Raw genomic sequence first — 17,139 nt, forward strand, 5'->3', positions numbered from 1 at the left:
GTCACAGGTCGCTCTGTTTTTCACCCGGGTGAGATGATCCTGTGGCTGAACGAGCTGCCAATCCACCACAGCTGGGTGTAGAGTGGGTGAGGGGAGATGTGATGAAGCTCTCTATCAGTCCTCTAAGAGCAGTCGTCAGTGAACAGTGTTTCTCACTGGAAATGGTGTCAATAGTGATAACTTCCCTTTCGCAGAAAAAAAAGTTAATATATTTTATTAAATACCCTCAAAGTCTTCACTACATATAATATGAGTCTGGACAGACATGGATGTAGACTTTGACTTTGACTGGCTGGCGGAGGCCTAGTTTTAAATGTGTTGTGTAACAATCAAGAGAAATTAGATGCTTCGTTTAAATTTCATCAACTTTATTCCATCTCTTTAGTCTAAATATTACATTGTCTCTATGTACTGCAAAACAAATTTTACATTTTATATCTTTAAAAAAAAAAAATTCGAACTGAAAATGACTTATTTGTGTCGCTTTGGCTGGACTGATATTGCAGATGATTTGGCAGATTGAATTCTCAGTGTTTATCTGGAATCGGCTGAAATCAGGTGGAGTTATGGCGGGTGAGGGATACTTGGATATAAGACAGATGGCTACCAGAACGCTAGTCTAATATTCACTTATAAATGCAGAATCTTTTCCTAAAATCATTTCGAGCCACGTGTAGAAATGTCGACAGACCTAGCGAGGTTTAAGATATGCAAAATCTTTGTATGCCACGACATTGTGCTTCCAGTACAATCCATTGCACAGATGTAAGAAACAAAGCTGTGCGTAAGAATAACCATTTGCAATTGAAAATGCTACATTCATTTTTACCAATGAATTCAAAGAACAAGTTAAACTTTATACCATCTATTATGGGCCGTCTCCCAGCTCCAACGACGTTAAATCTCCTTTTATAGCAATATACCGTATGTAGATCGACTTATTTTCTGCCGTAACATTAGGGACATTACAAAAAAAAACTAAAAATGGCATCAATGAGCAAAATACGCAATGGAATCAACAAACTGTCAAATACAGAACACGTTCACAAGGACATTTTCACTTCATCCCTGCACGTTAATACTGTATTTATCTTTTATTACCGGTCATTGAAAATAACAAGAGCGAGGTTCCTTGAGGTTCTAAGCCTACAGGCCTATTTGCCAAAGATCTTCTAACGTCCGGTTTCGAAAACGTAGCCTGTAACCAAAATAACGAAGAGCGTTTTTCACCCTGATCCCTGAAAATTTTGTAAATGTGGTTGTCTCTAAAGATACCGAATATGATAAAGCAGATTAAGACACGACACGTAACGGTGGAATTTCATCAGCAGTTTGGTAATAAACATGTTGGGTCCATTGGGGGGGTGATTCCGGAACCCGGGGAGCTTTGCCTTCATGGTAAGGCTCTAGAATACTACTTTAAGTCATGAGGAGTCGATAAACTCAAGAGTAACTAGATAGTGTCGACTTTTTGTCATGAGACCGCACCCGTTGCTCCGCAAATTCGTAGGCATGTGGACAAAAATGGGGATTACATAACTACGGCCAACGTGATCGCTCGTGACCGGACATGGCGGCAGCTGGAACCAAATATACAAATATCAATGACTTTTCAAGGTAAAAAAAAAAAAAAAAAAGCCAAGTGATGTCATGTCCCCAGTGGCTAAAAATATATCACGGTGGTGATTAGGATAAGATATCAGATAGCACCCTGTTGGTCTAGGAACAGCCTAACATCACATTCTGTTAGGGAGATCTCAGAGTATTTGTCTATTCTCGTTAGATTCATAGTTAATATTCCAAAGAAGCCGGTGCCTGTTGCTCATTTGGTAGAATAGAAACGTGTGCGGTTATTTTCAATGACACGGAGGTTGTGTCATCGCAGAGTTTTGGCAAATGCACGGAGCGCAGACTAGGCGCAGACTAAAAAAAATAAATAAAAACGAAAAACTTTTTTTTTTTTTAAATCGATATCACATTTTTCTGAGAGTGAAAACAGCTTGGCACCCACATCTGAACGAGTCACAGACTGAAACCACATACTGCAATGTAATAATAATAATAAAAAATAAGAATGTTCACATGACCACTGCCACTATCACTGTCATAACAAACATTTTTTTTTTTTTCCAGTCAGGCCCAGTATTACAAAGTCACTCAAAATAAATTAAAATGACAAATCAACCATCACAATGAATGGGGAATTAAAAAAAATATATATGAAAAAAATATATATATTTATATATATTTTTTAAATATATAAATATATATGAAAAAAAATAGAGACGCAAATCCTCCGAATTTGGATGAGATGGTGATGATGGCAAAACTGAACTTTGGCACGGGAGGAGGAGCCACAGGAGGGTGAGCAGACGAGGACCGCAATGCCACCGGGCGCCGTTTGGGCTGCGGACTTAAAGCCCCTTGTTGAAGTAGACCCTCTCCACGCCCGGGTGGCTCGCCCGGATTTTCTCCTGCAACTCCGGCTCCAGGCGGCTCACCGACATCGAGCTAGGACGTGTTGGGAGGGAGAGAGAGAGGGAAGACAAATGACGCAAGCTTGGCGTGTGTCCAAATGGAGATGGGTGGAGGGTGCTCAGGGTGGTGTGTGGCTGCAGTGTTGGCTTATTTGAATGTGCATTAAAAGTGGTTGTTCTCACCTCTTTTGTGGAAACAACGCGCAGCAGATCGGCGTGGCGAACACCAGGCTGAAACACACACAGGGGAAATTAAACGTTCGCATAAACGCCCGGAACCCGCCTGACCTGGAGTCAGCGCCGCCTTCCAAACTGCAGCGTCAGCGTTAAGAATGAAATATCGGAATGACGGCAAGGAAGTATTTTTATTTTTATATATCGGATTATTTTTATTTATCAGCTATTTGTATATATTCCACATGTTTTTATTTCATTACATTTTTTTCCCGCTTTTTATTCTATTTTATGGACGTTTTTTAGTCTCTATTTGTTTCAGACGGTTCAGCTTTTATTCAAACGCTTCGTCTGTCGTGGAACCGCAACCAAACGTCGTCAGAACAGATCCCGAGTATACAGTAGGTAAATGTACCGGCCGGAGTAAACTGATTCTGATTCTGGGGATACAGTCGATTTGGAAATGTCTCGACGCAGAAGGCTTGTGCCTTAAAATACGCTTTCCCCCTCATCCCTGTCGCTCATTTAAATTTCTTCTAATATAATATAATTGGTTTTAAAGGGTCAACGCCCTGATGGTGGAGTGTCAAAGTGATGGTTTTAGGGAGATGTTGAACGACGCTTTCTCATTTTTTTTTGTGAGAATCTTTAAAGCTCCTTGGCGGTTATTTGCTGTTTTCCAGAGCTTTCGATCCCCTCCGTCACCATCGAGGAAAAAAAAGAAACCTCCATAAACAATCAGGACATCATTTGTGAAGTGGTCCAGCGAGACGCAATGTGAAGCGATGAACGCGCTGCCGAGCGCCCATCCGGGATCGCTCGGCTTTTTTGCACGCGGCCGCGGGACGGCCCGGCGCCGGCGCTTGAAAAGAATTTGCAAATGGAGGCCGGTCGTCCGACTACTGACCAGAATCCCACCAGGCCGACTTGAATGGGTGCGCTCATCCATGGGAACTTCTGAAAAGACCGGGGGGGGGGGGGGGGGGGGGGAGAAAAAAAAAAACAACAACCAATGAGGAGCACAAAAGCATCGGGCGGATTCCACGGGTGGAGCGGCCCCGTGTCCCAGGTCCTTTGCGCTCGTCCGGTGTGCGGCGCGGTACATGCACGCACCTCTTCCATGTTTCCACTATTTCTGATTGATTACCGGGGGTTCGAAAATGACGGCGGAGGAGGCGAGGGGAAGGTCTTACCTTTAGAAAGGCCTTCTTCTCCAAATAATTCATCAGAAATGGAGGGATGGCTGAAACGGAATCAGGGGAACGGTATTACGTCCGCGCACATGACGTGTCCGGTGAAGGGCATGTCTTTTGCCGTGAACAATCGGTGTTTGCCTCGAGAATAACAGAAAATAATGTCGTAAAAAGTCTCCCAGGCCAAGAAAACGAGATAAAAAAATTAATTAATAAATAAATGAAACTTAAAACCAGGAGCTGAACAGCACAGGTGTTAGGAGTGCGTACCCATGCCCGGGGAGGCCATGAGGATCCTGGAGACCACAACCTGAGAGATGGCCTGCTGGGCGGCCTTCGTCGACTCTCCTAACCTGTTGTCGTTGTCGTCCGTTATGGGGATGCCGTGTTTCAGCTCCCTAAAGACGGCGCAGGAGCAGGGTGACCGGAGTGGTTTTATGGGGCTGACCGCGTCAATTTCCATTACGTATGGGGCCTGGTGAGAATTATAATGCTCTGTAATTGAATCCTCGACGTCCGTCTCACCTTTGTCTCATCAACGGAATATTGATGCAGTTGGCGGCGGCGACGGCGGCAAATGGAACGAATCGACCAATCAGGGGGGAGACGTGCTACGGCAGAGGGAAACACATTCAGAAATAGGTGATATGTGGTGGAACGGAAGATATAAATGACTGTTTGTAAGATATAGGGAACACTTATCGCTATTTACTATTTACAACAAGGGTGCACCAGCCGGAGCGCACCCATCATTGATGCATATCGCTATTAATAATTATTTGGCCACGGTTCAACAAAGTCTGTTAACGTGCATAAACAAACGCATTAAAGTGGTAATCTGTTAAATTATATTGTTAAAAAAAAACAAAAAGCTTTTTTTCCCTTCATAAGAAACATCCATTTAATGTTATTCGTGTTATGCAAATGCTCCTCTAGGCGCCGTTTCCAATGTGGGCGGCGGGGTCCGCCTTTCCCGGGCAAGAATGCACCTCATTAAGGTCGGTAAACAGTTGTGGACCAATGGAGTTCTGGGACTTGTAGTGCCATCCGCCCGGCACAGACAACCTCATGGATTTCCACTTTAATTTCCATGCAACCGGTATATACTGTATGTATAATTAATCCACGCGATCGAAAATAAAGAGTTACATGAACCGATACCTTTGTTAGTGCGTTAAGTCCTAGCGCTGTGGCAACTGCCCCTGTGGTGGCAGACACATAAGCGGTGCCAAGCTGACTGAAAAAAAAAAACAAAAAAAAAAAAACGGAGAGATTGAGTTAAATGAAAAGGTTAACGGCAACACTCCACAGCCGGTGAAAGACAGCCAACGTGGCGGTCTCCTACCTGACTGTGATGGGGGCGTCTCCACTCCTGTTGGTGTAGTTGACTATTGCATTGAAGGACTGATTGATCCACTGCCAGAGTACGACCGCGGGGGTCGTCCTGTCGATAAGGAAACAGGAAATAAGGAAAATCAAAATCTTTAGACGATCAACCATCCCTCTGTACAGGACACGGGAAGTGACGGCGTCATGGAACTCTTAGCGCTGGCTCACTTGTAGAAGGTCATCATGCATCCGGTGATGGTCATGTTCATGGGCACCTGCGCTGACATGCGGCCGATCAGGATCATCTTCTCCCCGGTGTCCGGATGGAACGCCGAGTCAAAGATATATTTGGCTCGCCACAGCTGGTCCTCCGTCAGTCCTGGGGAGACTATACCTTTTCTAGGAGAGGAAAAAAAATGAATTAAAAACTTCTACATCTGTGTTTTTCAGCCGCTGTGAATATTTTTCAATTTCCGCTTAAAAGAAAAAAGTTGCACTCTGAATGGGAGAACCATTCGCACCGATGGAAAGTTTGGACCCTTTTGAGATTTGCTTCTTGACGAGTAATAATAAGCACAGTTCCATATGTCTCTGCCGTTTTTCGTCGTTAAAAGGATAGAGGCGTGCCGCGGGATTGTTTCGCGTTGAAAAAGTGTGGCGTGGAGGAAAAAGGTTGGGAAACACGACATGACATTTCTCATTGCCTCTTCACGGACGTACCTATAATCGCAGATGATTTTGTGGGCATTCTCGAGCTGTCCGTTGCTGAGCAGGATGTTGCGGGGGTCCGTGACGGTGAAGAAATGTTTGGCTCTGCCCATGAAGGTGCTCTGGTCCCACCGCGGCTCCTTGATGTTTATGGAGGTGGACAGCTCGGAAGCCATGTTTATCTGCGCACATGGGGAATGAGACGGCGAGGAGTTCATTCGGCTTCTTTAGCAGATGGGTTTGGAGCCGCGATAGGAATTAAAAGTTACCTTCCCCGTACTGTACGACTGAAGCTTAGTAATTATAAACCATAGACCCAAATCACGTAACTTCCCTGTAACATACAGGAATCTAAACTATTTATTAACGGTTCGGACTCCAGCTATCAGTCCCCTGCAAAGCCACGCACCTAGAACAATAAAAGTGTCTCTATTAAACGTCAGGTCACTAAACTAACAAGTCATTTTTAGTTAATGACCTTATAAGTACTCATAACCTGGGTTTCGCTCTATTAACTGAGACCTGGCTGGACAGAAATGGCTCAGTCGCACTCGTTGAGACAGCACCTCCTAGTTTCAAGTTCATCCAAACCACTAGAGCTGATGAGAGAGACGGTGGAATAGCTGCCGTCTTCTCTGATATCTATACCTGCAGGTAGATCCCCCTCGGAGGATTCACGTCTTTTGAACGCCTTGCTAGATCTACAAACTGCAGTGCCCCCATTTTAGTCATCGCTGTCTATCGGCCACCAAAATATAAATGTGGCTTTCCTGATGAATTTTCTGAGCTACTGTCCAACGTCTCCACTGATAATGATTGTGTAATTATCTACGGTAATTATAACATTCATGTTGACAATCAAACAGACCCAGATGCTCAACACTTCATTAGCCTTTTGGAGGCATTTGACCTCACTGAGCAGGTTTCTGGACACACCCACAATAAGGGGCATACTCTGGAGCTTAGTCATATCAAAAGGACTAAATATCACTGTACCCTATGTCATGGATGTTGCTATTTCAAAACACTGTTGCATTTTCTTTGACGTGTCTGCTCTTCCTGTACAACAGAGGGGTACCCGGACAATTAAAAAGCGTTATCAATAACAATAACACCATTGAAATCTTTAAGAGAATTGTAAATGATTACTGCTGTTCATGACACCATCAGCTGAGGATCCTGTGAACAACTCCAACTCAAAAATACAAAATATCATCGATAAGATTGCACCTGTTAAAACTAAAAACATAGAAAAACAAAAAGCCGCCTGGGGAAAAGGAGCGGTTGGTAGGCAGCTTAAGAGAGAGTGTCGCCAGGCAGAACGAAAATGGAGAAAGACAAAACTTCAGGTTCACCGTGACATTTACAAGGATAGACTCAATCAGTACAACAAATAAATTAAACAGGTCAGACAGCCTTTCTTCTCAAAAGAAACATTAATGAAAATATCAACAATAGTAAAGGGCTCTTCTCCACCTCTTATTACTCCAGCATCTACAACCCCCTCTCCACTGAAAAATGTGAAGAGTTCGCTACATTATTCAAAAACAAAACTATAGCTCGCAGAAATCCATATAACCTCAACATCCAGAAATGAACCTACCCTTCGGTTCCCCAGTCATATGACTGCTGCCATGTCTCACTTCATCCCTTTAGACATAAAAAGACTGGACGATATTGTTGGTCAGCTCAGGTCCTCCACCTGCCTGGACCCCCTCCCTACCACATTTTCTAAAAACAGTTTTTAGCTGCCTAGCACACGACGTGACAGAAATGATAAACAACTCTCTCCAATCAGGTAGGTTTCCTGCAGCACTTAAAACAGCTGTCATTAAACCACTCCTGAAGAAGAGCGGTTGAACTTGAACTTGATCTTAATGCAACAGTTGTCGCTAACTACAGGCCCATTTCCAACCTGCCATTCCTCAGCAAAATACTTGAAAAAGCAGTTGACCTTGGGCTTAACAACTATCTAACCTCAAACAGCCTTTTAGACACTTATCAATCTGGTTCTCGACCTCACCATAGCACAGAAACAGCACTTATTAAATGTGTGAACAATCTACATTAAAACTATCTCTCCTCTGCTCCTGGATCTCAGTGCTGCCTTCGACACTGTTGACCATCGCAATTTATTCGCGAGATTACAAAAATGGGTCGGCCCATCTGGCCCGGTTCTAAACTGGTTCAGAACCTACCTACAGGACAGGCAGTTCTTTGTGTCCAACCGAGATTTTGTGTCGAACAAAGTAGATATTTATGTGGAGTGCCCCAGGGTTCGATTCTTGGACCGTTGTTGTTTAATCGCTTTCTGCTCCCACTTGAACATAATATGTGCAATATATGTTACATGTATACATGTTTATAATATTACTATAAAGAAACACAAAATAAATGACCATAACCATGCAGATGATTCACAACTGTACATATCCCTCTCTCCTGATGACCTACTCCCCATACACTCCCTCACTCAGTGTATTAATGATATTAATGCATGGATGTCAGAACTTTTTACAACTGAACAAAAGATAAAAGAGAAATACTCATCTTTGGCGCAAAGGCTCAGAGACAGAATATTGCAGCCCATCTCAGTTCTCTGTCTCTGGAGAGCAAGAATGAAGCCAGAAATCTGGGTGTAATCACAGACGGCAATTCTACATTTTAAAAGCCATATCTTATCCTTATTCTGCACCGACTGTTCTTATGGTTGCGCAGACATTTTATATATTTCCTTTGGTTGTATTTCTCTGTAAAGCACATTGTGGTGTCCCGGTTTGAAATGCGCTTCATAAACTAAGTTTGACTTGACTTGACCGAGAGGGAGACGTTAAGTGTTTTCGAAAAATAAATAAAGTACTCGCATGGTGCGGCCTTGGCACATAACTCCAATTCCTGAGAGTCACGTTCCAGCGCTACGTCGGGAAAGACGAAATGACCCTGAGAAAATGCAGGGCCGAACTACGTCAACACCGAGAAAAAGTTACAAACCTTCTGATCTTTTATTTTCTCGTCAAAATAAAAAATAAAAAAACTCTCCTTTCTGGTTTATCTGCCTCTGATTCCGCAGGTTTCTATGGCGATGGCTGACTTGCCCCCAAGGCTCATGGAATTCCTGTTTGAAGAGGCTTATTTGAGGGTAGGAACCAACTCCCAATACGCCTGGAAGTGCGTAACTAAAGCCGATGTGTTGGAGATATGGCTCCAAAGGACAAACTACCCGAATACCCACCAGCGTTAGCAGGACGGCGAGTGTCCTCAGAATCCCACAGGGCCTTTAACTGCTGTTTATTAAAGCATGATCAAGTCATTCTACAATATGCGATTACGCAACTTCTCGATTTACTCCCACGACTCAAAACAATGTACGGTGTTAAGTCGACATCATCCCAACTGTTGGCTTTAATGGTTTTTCGAGACGCCCCCATAAAGCGCCGATACCTGAATGTGTGTGTGTGTGTGTGTGTGTGTGTTTGTGCATATGACTTAAAATGACAAACTACCTGGATACCCAGTACCATTAATAGGACACTAGGATAACGATAAAGGCTTTTCGTTGACCTTTTGAACCGTATACCCGAACGCGTGCGTGCGTGCGTGTGTGTGTGTGTGTGTGTGTGTGTGTGTGTGTGTGTGTGCGTGCGTGTGTAGTAAGGCATCAACCTATGCTAACAGGGTGCAGAGTACATTAGGCCTGTTATGCAGTAACAGGGATGGACGCCTTATCGCCGCTACACATCCCCGACGAGATAAGAACAGACAGGCACCAAAAGGAGCTCCTTCACGTCCCTTTTGTTTTTACCCATTTGTGGGGAGGAATGATGAAATCGCGAGGGGAATTGCACCAAAGATGGCTGCTTGACTTCACCCACGGCGGGGAGGTTCGATCTGTGACGCGCGCGCGCGGCCGCCGCTTTCAATTGGATTAAAAAGCCACGGGCCGCTCACGAGACGCGCGCACGCGTCTCGAACGGCGGCGGCGGCGGGGGGGGGGGGGGGGGGGCGGTTCGACGCTGTTCTTCGGATCCGGCCCTCGGAGAGTCACTCGGCGAGGAAGAGCCGCTCGCTTTTCCGTCCCTTCTCTCGTTCTGTCGCCGATGACGCGAGAAACGCGAGGGGAGCGAGGGGAGAACGACGGACGAGGGTCAGGAGCGGCGGTCGGCTCTGAGTTGTGAATGGAATTGTCACAGAAATGATGTAATTCCGTCATTTTCTATGTAATTATTATTATTATTATTATTATTATTATTATTGTTGTTGTTATTATTACCTTGGATTTAATGTAGCTAAGTCCAAGGTAATTGTTTTCATTTTGCGAGTCGAAGATTATTTTGCTCTTACTGTGAGGTACTACCGACTCCTGAGCGATTTCAGGATTCGTTCATTACGAACGAATCCTTCGCGAGTCCCGCATCACTCGTCCCACTCCCCATCTCTCGGTGCTCAGTGTGTGTGTGTGTGTGTGTGTGTGTGCGTGTGTGTGTGTGTGTGTGTGTGTGTGTGTGTGTGCGTGTGCGTGCGTGCGCGCGCGTGTACTAGCAATATTCCATCGATATGAGCGGACTGAACTTCAACCCTCGGCGCGGAGAACCGAACACCCCCGCTTCCCCCTGGTCCGCTCCGGGCCAATCGGAGCCGGCCTGCGTGGCTGCACGTTAACCTGCGAGCCGCCCGGACTCCATCGCAACCGACCGCGCGTTATTTCGCTGCATTTTTTGGGGTTCGTGTGAAAGGCTCGGTCCGCTATTTTGAGTTAAAAAAATAAAATAAAATAAAAGAAAGCATTTGTCTTTGGTTCCAGAAAAGCCTGTCGGCGGCTGTTCACCCCGGCGTGTCCCGGCGACAATATGGAGCAAATCACTCAACAATACGTGTCACCCCATTTGCACACAAACACACAGAAATATGCCCCCCAAAAATTACACAAAGAATCCCGATCACGGTGTCACAGCGGACTGCGTCTCGGTGAAACGAGCCAGATGTGGCCAGATTCAACTAGTACCAGCCCGCAGCCCGCTCCATCCACCCGCACAGCAGCTGCCCTCCCGCATGCTCCTCCGTTGGTCCCCGCGAACAGGCATCGAACCGGAGGCAGAAATACAAGAAGATGAAACACTTACTGCACCGTGGGCTTCGTACCTGCGGTCCGAGCGGCGTATGTGTGTGTGTGTGTGTGTGTGAGGTGTGTGTGTGTGTGAGGTGTGTGTATGTGTGTGGTGTGTGTGTGTGTGTGTGTCAGTGTGAGTGTGTGTGTGTGTGTGTGTGTGTGTGTGTGTCCCCTGGAAGCTCCAACGAAGCTAATTTCACACGCAGCGTCAGCGCGGAGCCAGGATGAAGAATGACACTTCCCCCCAGTGGAAGGAATCCCACGGACACTAAAAGTACCGATAAACGATGGATGATCAGCTGATTTTACTGTTCGATCCGCAGGTTGAACCTACAGATACATTTAATACCTTCAATACAGCAAATAATTAATAATAATATATATTTTTTATTATTATTATTATTATTATTTTTTTTTACTAAAATGTTGTATTATTCTTAGTACTATTATTATATTATTTGTATATTGTTATTATATTATTGTTATTATTACTATTATATTTATTAGTATTGTTTCTTTTTTTTATTTTAGCAGATGCTTGAAAATGGCTTTTAATCGTTGTAGAGGTCAGTGATACACACCCTTTGGATAGTCGAGCCGTATCTCCATGTAACTACCGAGCTGGTAAGTGATTAATAACGATCGATAACTAGGAAATTTGCTGTTGATCTCCTTACGGATCGTTCTGACTAAAAAGCCACTAGATACACACTCATTTTGCTGCTATACCTCATCTGCACAGAGCTCAGGTGCATTCACAAATTCATCATTTAATTAAAAAAAAAAGCCATATCCAGTTTCACCTTCACCTTCATATTACTTTGCCAATTGATCATCAAACATGCATGGTCTATCCATCTCAATGCTGTGTAAGGTGTAACTGATCGATGCAAAGAAAAAAAAACATTTGCATGTATGATGAAGCAACTTTATTATTTTTTTATGTCATATAGCTAGGACTGCAAAACAGTTATTTTACATGAAGGTAATTTGTACCAATATTGCCTTTTGAAATGAAATACATAAAGTCAGCAAAGAGGACACAGCAAAGCAAAAAGAAAGCTACTTGTACACTAGAATAAGATCGAAAAGAACGCAGCTTGTCAGTGCCGTGTGTTAAAAATCCCTTACAAAAGTAAGTGCGAGTTCATTTCCAGCAACTAACCCTAGAGTCTCACTTTACAAAGAATATTGCGAAAAGAAATAAAGAAATGAAGAAAATAAACCACATTATATTGACTGCAACTTTTGAGGCCATGCCAAGTGAAAGATGCAGCTTGATATAACTGTATATGGTCATCAATAACACCCTATCACAAAAGTTACTTACAATTAGGCAATAGTCTCAGCATTAGTTCATTCACTGAAGTTATTATTTTTCCTGACAAAACCAGCAGGTGTTGTGTCTGTTTTTTTTTTTGTTTTTCTTTTCCTGTTATGACAGTCATTCCTAGCATTAAAAACATCATGCACAAACAGTAAAAGGTTGTGTGGATGGTGGCCGTCTCGGATAGATGTGATATATTCCATTTCATTGTGATTATGGCACACATTTCTTTAATTGATTTTTTTTTTTGGTCCATGAGATAATGAATGCTTCATTTTTCATATCTCTACGCAACTTGCGTCCCATCCTCCAGCTTGTTAACATCTTTACAGGAAGTAGTCGGGCGTACGCCGGGTCACGTGGGGTTCCCCCCGGCGCGGAGCGGGGTCAAACTGTAGGCTGGGGAAGACAAGGCGGCACATAAAACCGTCATTTTAATAAAATTTACAAATGTATTCATTATCGGAATCAGATTCCGTTTTATTACATTTACATATGCAAGGAATTTGTTCTGTTGAGGTTTGGTGCGTTTCTCCGCAGACAATTAGCATTCAAAAAGCTTAACAATATAAAAAAAATGGAGAATAAAAAAAAATAATAATAATAAAAAATAATAATAATTATTAAAATAAATAAACAAATATATACGAAGAGCCCAAAAATACAAAAACAGAAAACAGTCAGTTATATAAAAACATAAAGAATGTACAGGATGAATTTTTGTTATGGGTATTTAGGCTATCAATTATAAATATGAATTAAATACGAATATGTATATGAAATATGAATATGACCAATCTTAGTGGCTTGCTGTTTAATGCAGTGACCAGAATACAAATAAAACGACCCTTCACCGGGTTACTCACAAGGAGTACTTCAGCGTGTCATCGAGCTCCATGATGGCTGCCTGGTTTCCACAGCGATAACAATAGTTTGGTGCACTGAAGATTGTCACCACATTACGATCATGGCACCAATTGTAACCCTACGTGGAGAGAGAAAAGGGTTAAGAGCAAAGCATTTGATTACCAGCTTATAACAGGTCAAGTCAAAACATCAGGTGTACTGTGCACGGGTAAGGGAGGCTAAAGTACCTCCATCACCAGCTGGTGGGCTCTAGAGACCAACGTCAGTCCATTGGCGTGGTTGAACGTCTCCGAAATGTCTTGTCCAAAGGTGTAACCCGCACCTCGGGGAGAGATGCCCCATCCTCCTCGGTCGTCCGGGTCCGACCACAGCAAGTCACACATCGGACCCTGGAGAGAAAGGAGGACGTCAACAAATACCTCCACTGGACCAAATAGTAGTCTGGAAATATATTAAAAATGTTACAGAGAAAAATACCGTCATATAAATAAATAAACAGACTAAATGACAGATGCTCAATGGGGCATAAGGTGCTCAATATGTCTGCTCCTGGGGATCAATTTCACATCTTCAAACAATGTGAATTTGTTTATACAGTAGCAGGTGCATGCTTTTTTTGAAGGTCTTTTGCCATTTATATAGTTGTTGTTTTTTGCTGAAATGTAATGTTTTTTGTCATTAGGTTTATTGTGCATAACGATTTTGTTTGGTTATACATTGGTTTATCATTACGTTTAGTGTATATTGTCATATTTTCATTTTTTATTTCAATAATTTCCAAATTCTCCAGACATTGACATTTTCTTCTTAATTTTTTTATTCCATTGCTTTATTATTATTTTGGTCTATTTTTTTATGTCAGCTATTGCTCTCACTACAATTTCCTGCCGGGGATGAATAAACTCTCTATCTATCTGTCTGTCTGTCTGTCTGTCTGTCTGTCTGTCCGTCCGTCCGTCCGTCCGTCCGTCCGTCCGTCCGTCCATCCATCCATCTATCCATCTATGTATCTATTTATCTGTCTATCCATCTATCTACTGCATATATCTATCTGTCTGTCTGTCTGTCTGTCTATCCATCTATCTACTGCATATATCTATCTGTCTGTCTGTCTGTCTGTCTGTCTGTCTGTCTGTCTGTCTATCTATCTATCTATCTATCTATCTATCTATCTATCTATCTATCTATCTATCTATCTATCTATCTATTTATCTGTCTATCCATCTATCTACTGCATATATCTGTCTGTCTGTCTGTCTGTCTGTCTGTCTATCTATCCATCTATCTATCTATCTATCTGTCTATCTATCTATCCACCCATCCATCCGTCTATAAGAGTTATTTTATCTTAAATGCAATAATGCTCAGAAGGATGGTCAGAAATGTCCTTGCAATTTATAAATGAAACTTAAGAATTTGAATTGAGAATCAGGTTTTACTACTCAACGATGAATAACCACTTGTAGACCTACGAGGGGACATTGGATTTGAGAGAGAATCTATTCTGGTATCTACCTCATGGGGAACTTCCTGCAAGCGATCCAGCGCTCGGATGTGTTCCAATGTGTCTATGGAAGGGGAGAGTCCTCCGTGGAGGCAGAAAATCTGGGAGGGAGAGATAAAAAACGGTGAATCAAGTCGGTTTTTTCGGACCGGACGCCAAGGTATCACCTGTTCAAATGCGAACATCTCACCTGGTTATCTACCAGCGCCGTTAGGGGCAGATAGTCAAAGAGGTCGGTGAAGTACTTCCACACATTTGCATTTCCGTATTTCCTCAAACACTCGTCGTAAAAGCCGTACACTTGTGTGATTTGTCTGCTCTCGTGGTTCCCTCGAAGAATAGTGATTCGCTCCCGGTACCTCACCTTAAAATATGGGATACGGAAAAATAAATAAATAAATAAAACCGCCGATAACAGCGCAACAAGTCATGTGATATCTGAGACACCGGCCCCTCGTTCTTTATGATATGAAAAGTTGTATCTTTCCTCTCTTTGTGAATATATTTGCCCATCTAGCGCATGATTTTCTGACATGGATGTCTTTCCTTTTGTTTTGTTGTTTTTGTTTTTTTTGCCATTAACGCTGGATGTGCCAATCCACTGAATAAAATCCTTGTACGCTGTCTTCCCATGTCACCTTCCTTACCTTCAAAGATACCAAGAGGGTGACCGTCTCCACAGAATAGTAGCCTCGGTCCACATAGTCTCCCATGAAGAGGTAGTTGGTGTCCGGAGACTTCCCTCCGATCTTGAATAGCTCCATCAGGTCATGGAACTGACCGTGGACGTCTCCGCAGACCGTGACCGGACATCTCACCTCCTGGACGTTGGACTCCTTGGTCAGGATCTCTTTAGCCTTCAAGAAAGGGGACGAATGAGACGCAAGAGGTTCGAGATTCTTTATTTGTCATGTGCATTTACGGAAATACAGTGCGGTGTGGGATGATAAAATGGCAAACTCCTATAAGTGAGATAACTCAATAACCCTGACTAAAATAGCCTCATCAGAAAAAAAAGGTATACGCAAAAAATGGAGAAAATACGACATAAAAATACCCATAATCCAAAATATAGCTGTATGTCTATATGTACAGTACGCAACGGAATAAATATGAACAAACTGAAGATAAACAGCAGGTTGTACTGAGCTTGGAACAGGCCCAAAGAGACACAAGAACAGACCAAGGAAAAATAAAAATAAATGCTGTGGGATCATTTGCGGATGCTGTGGAGGTTTGGCTACGATGGGGAGGACGTGCATTGGATTGTTGATTCGTATTATTATGGGATTATTATTATGATTATTGGACGATGAATTGTTAAAACGCTGTAGTGGCGCACACAGTAAAGAGAGACGCGGAGTGGGCGTAGCTGTTGGTACCAGTGGCTCACTTTCCCCTCCACCCCCACTCACTGTGAAGGTGGAGGCGGGGGGGGGGGGGGGGGTACCACAAAATGACACCCAAATCAACACGGGTGCAACAGTTCTTCTCCTCAGATGGACCCACGCAACTGATGGACGTATCCCCCCCCGCCCCCAAAATTAAAGACCCCCGGCGCTGTGCTTCCACCAGGCCGGTGCGCACCGACGGCGGCATACCTTCTCGCAGAGGACTTTCACTTGGTTCTCCGACAACTGTTTGCATTCGTTGAGCTGCTCGATCCAGCCGTCCAGCTCCTTGGTGAAAGCCTTGTCGTCCATGCCTGGGGCTCTCTCTCCGCGCTGCGCTCCCACGGACCGTTACCCTCGGAATGAAATGCGTCAACCCGCGGCTTGGATCGAGCGCGTCCCTGGCAATGTGTCCCGACGCGACCGCCTCAATTACATGATCCGAGTGCGCGTCTCGGTCCTGTGGCTGGTGGTGCGCGCGAGCTCGGTCGTTTTGGGTTGTTTGGTTGTTGTTTTTTTGTAAACAAGAAGAGGAAAAAAGAAAAAAAAAAACAACTATCGTGGAAATCTACAGACCGAGCCCTGCCGTTCCATCCCAGAAATTGTATTTACGTCACCGGCTCCGAGCGGGCCTGTGCGGCGCGCCTCCGGTGGTTAGATGGTCAATACCGCACTCTGCTGGATGGAAAACACAACGGCAGGGTAGATAGACAGACAGACAGACAGACAGACAGACAGACAGACAGACAGACAGACCGATCGATATATAGATGATAGATAGATCGATAGATGGAGAGACAGACAGACAGACATGTAGATAGCTAGGCAGATGGACAGACAGATCGATATACAGATGATAGATAGATAGATCGATAGATAGAGAGACAGACAGACAGACAGACAGACAGACATGTAGATAGATAGACAGATGGACAGTTTTCTTTCAAACGCCAATGCTGGGACTTTGGCCGTTGGAGCCATTGGATCGTTTAGTAACAACACTGTGATCATTGAGACCTACTCATCCATTGTCGTCCATTGATATACCATTGCATTATTACA

At 43.7% G+C, this 17,139-nt stretch overlaps 2 protein-coding genes across 2 annotated transcripts; both read right to left on the minus strand.

The window, feature by feature from the left end:
• Window positions 1–2,414: 2,414 nt before the first annotated feature.
• sfxn1 (sideroflexin 1) lies at window positions 2,415–11,130 on the minus strand (the record flags this gene model as incomplete). The annotated part of the gene is made up of 11 exons (XM_080008618.1): window positions 11,002–11,130; window positions 5,894–6,063; window positions 5,402–5,572; window positions 5,190–5,288; window positions 5,006–5,081; window positions 4,370–4,455; window positions 4,115–4,242; window positions 3,845–3,894; window positions 3,559–3,608; window positions 2,661–2,708; window positions 2,415–2,511 (listed from the first exon to the last, which is right to left on the minus strand). The coding sequence occupies exons 2-11, from the start codon at window positions 6,055–6,057 to the stop codon at window positions 2,415–2,417; spliced, it is 969 nt and encodes a 322-aa protein (XP_079864744.1). The 5' UTR covers window positions 6,058–6,063; window positions 11,002–11,130.
• A 776-nt stretch (window positions 11,131–11,906) lies between these two features.
• Window positions 11,907–16,684, minus strand: LOC307235674 (serine/threonine-protein phosphatase 2A catalytic subunit alpha isoform). Its single transcript, XM_080007833.1, has 7 exons — window positions 16,288–16,684; window positions 15,334–15,543; window positions 14,877–15,050; window positions 14,698–14,787; window positions 13,410–13,571; window positions 13,182–13,300; window positions 11,907–12,714 (listed from the first exon to the last, which is right to left on the minus strand). Exons 1-7 carry the CDS (start codon window positions 16,387–16,389, stop codon window positions 12,642–12,644), a joined length of 930 nt encoding a protein of 309 aa, XP_079863959.1. The 5' UTR covers window positions 16,390–16,684; the 3' UTR covers window positions 11,907–12,641.
• Between the last annotated feature and the right edge of the window lie 455 nt (window positions 16,685–17,139).

Source organism: Zeus faber (assembly GCF_960531495.2).
Source record: "Zeus faber genome assembly, chromosome: 10".
Taxonomy (NCBI): domain Eukaryota; kingdom Metazoa; phylum Chordata; class Actinopteri; order Zeiformes; family Zeidae; genus Zeus; species Zeus faber.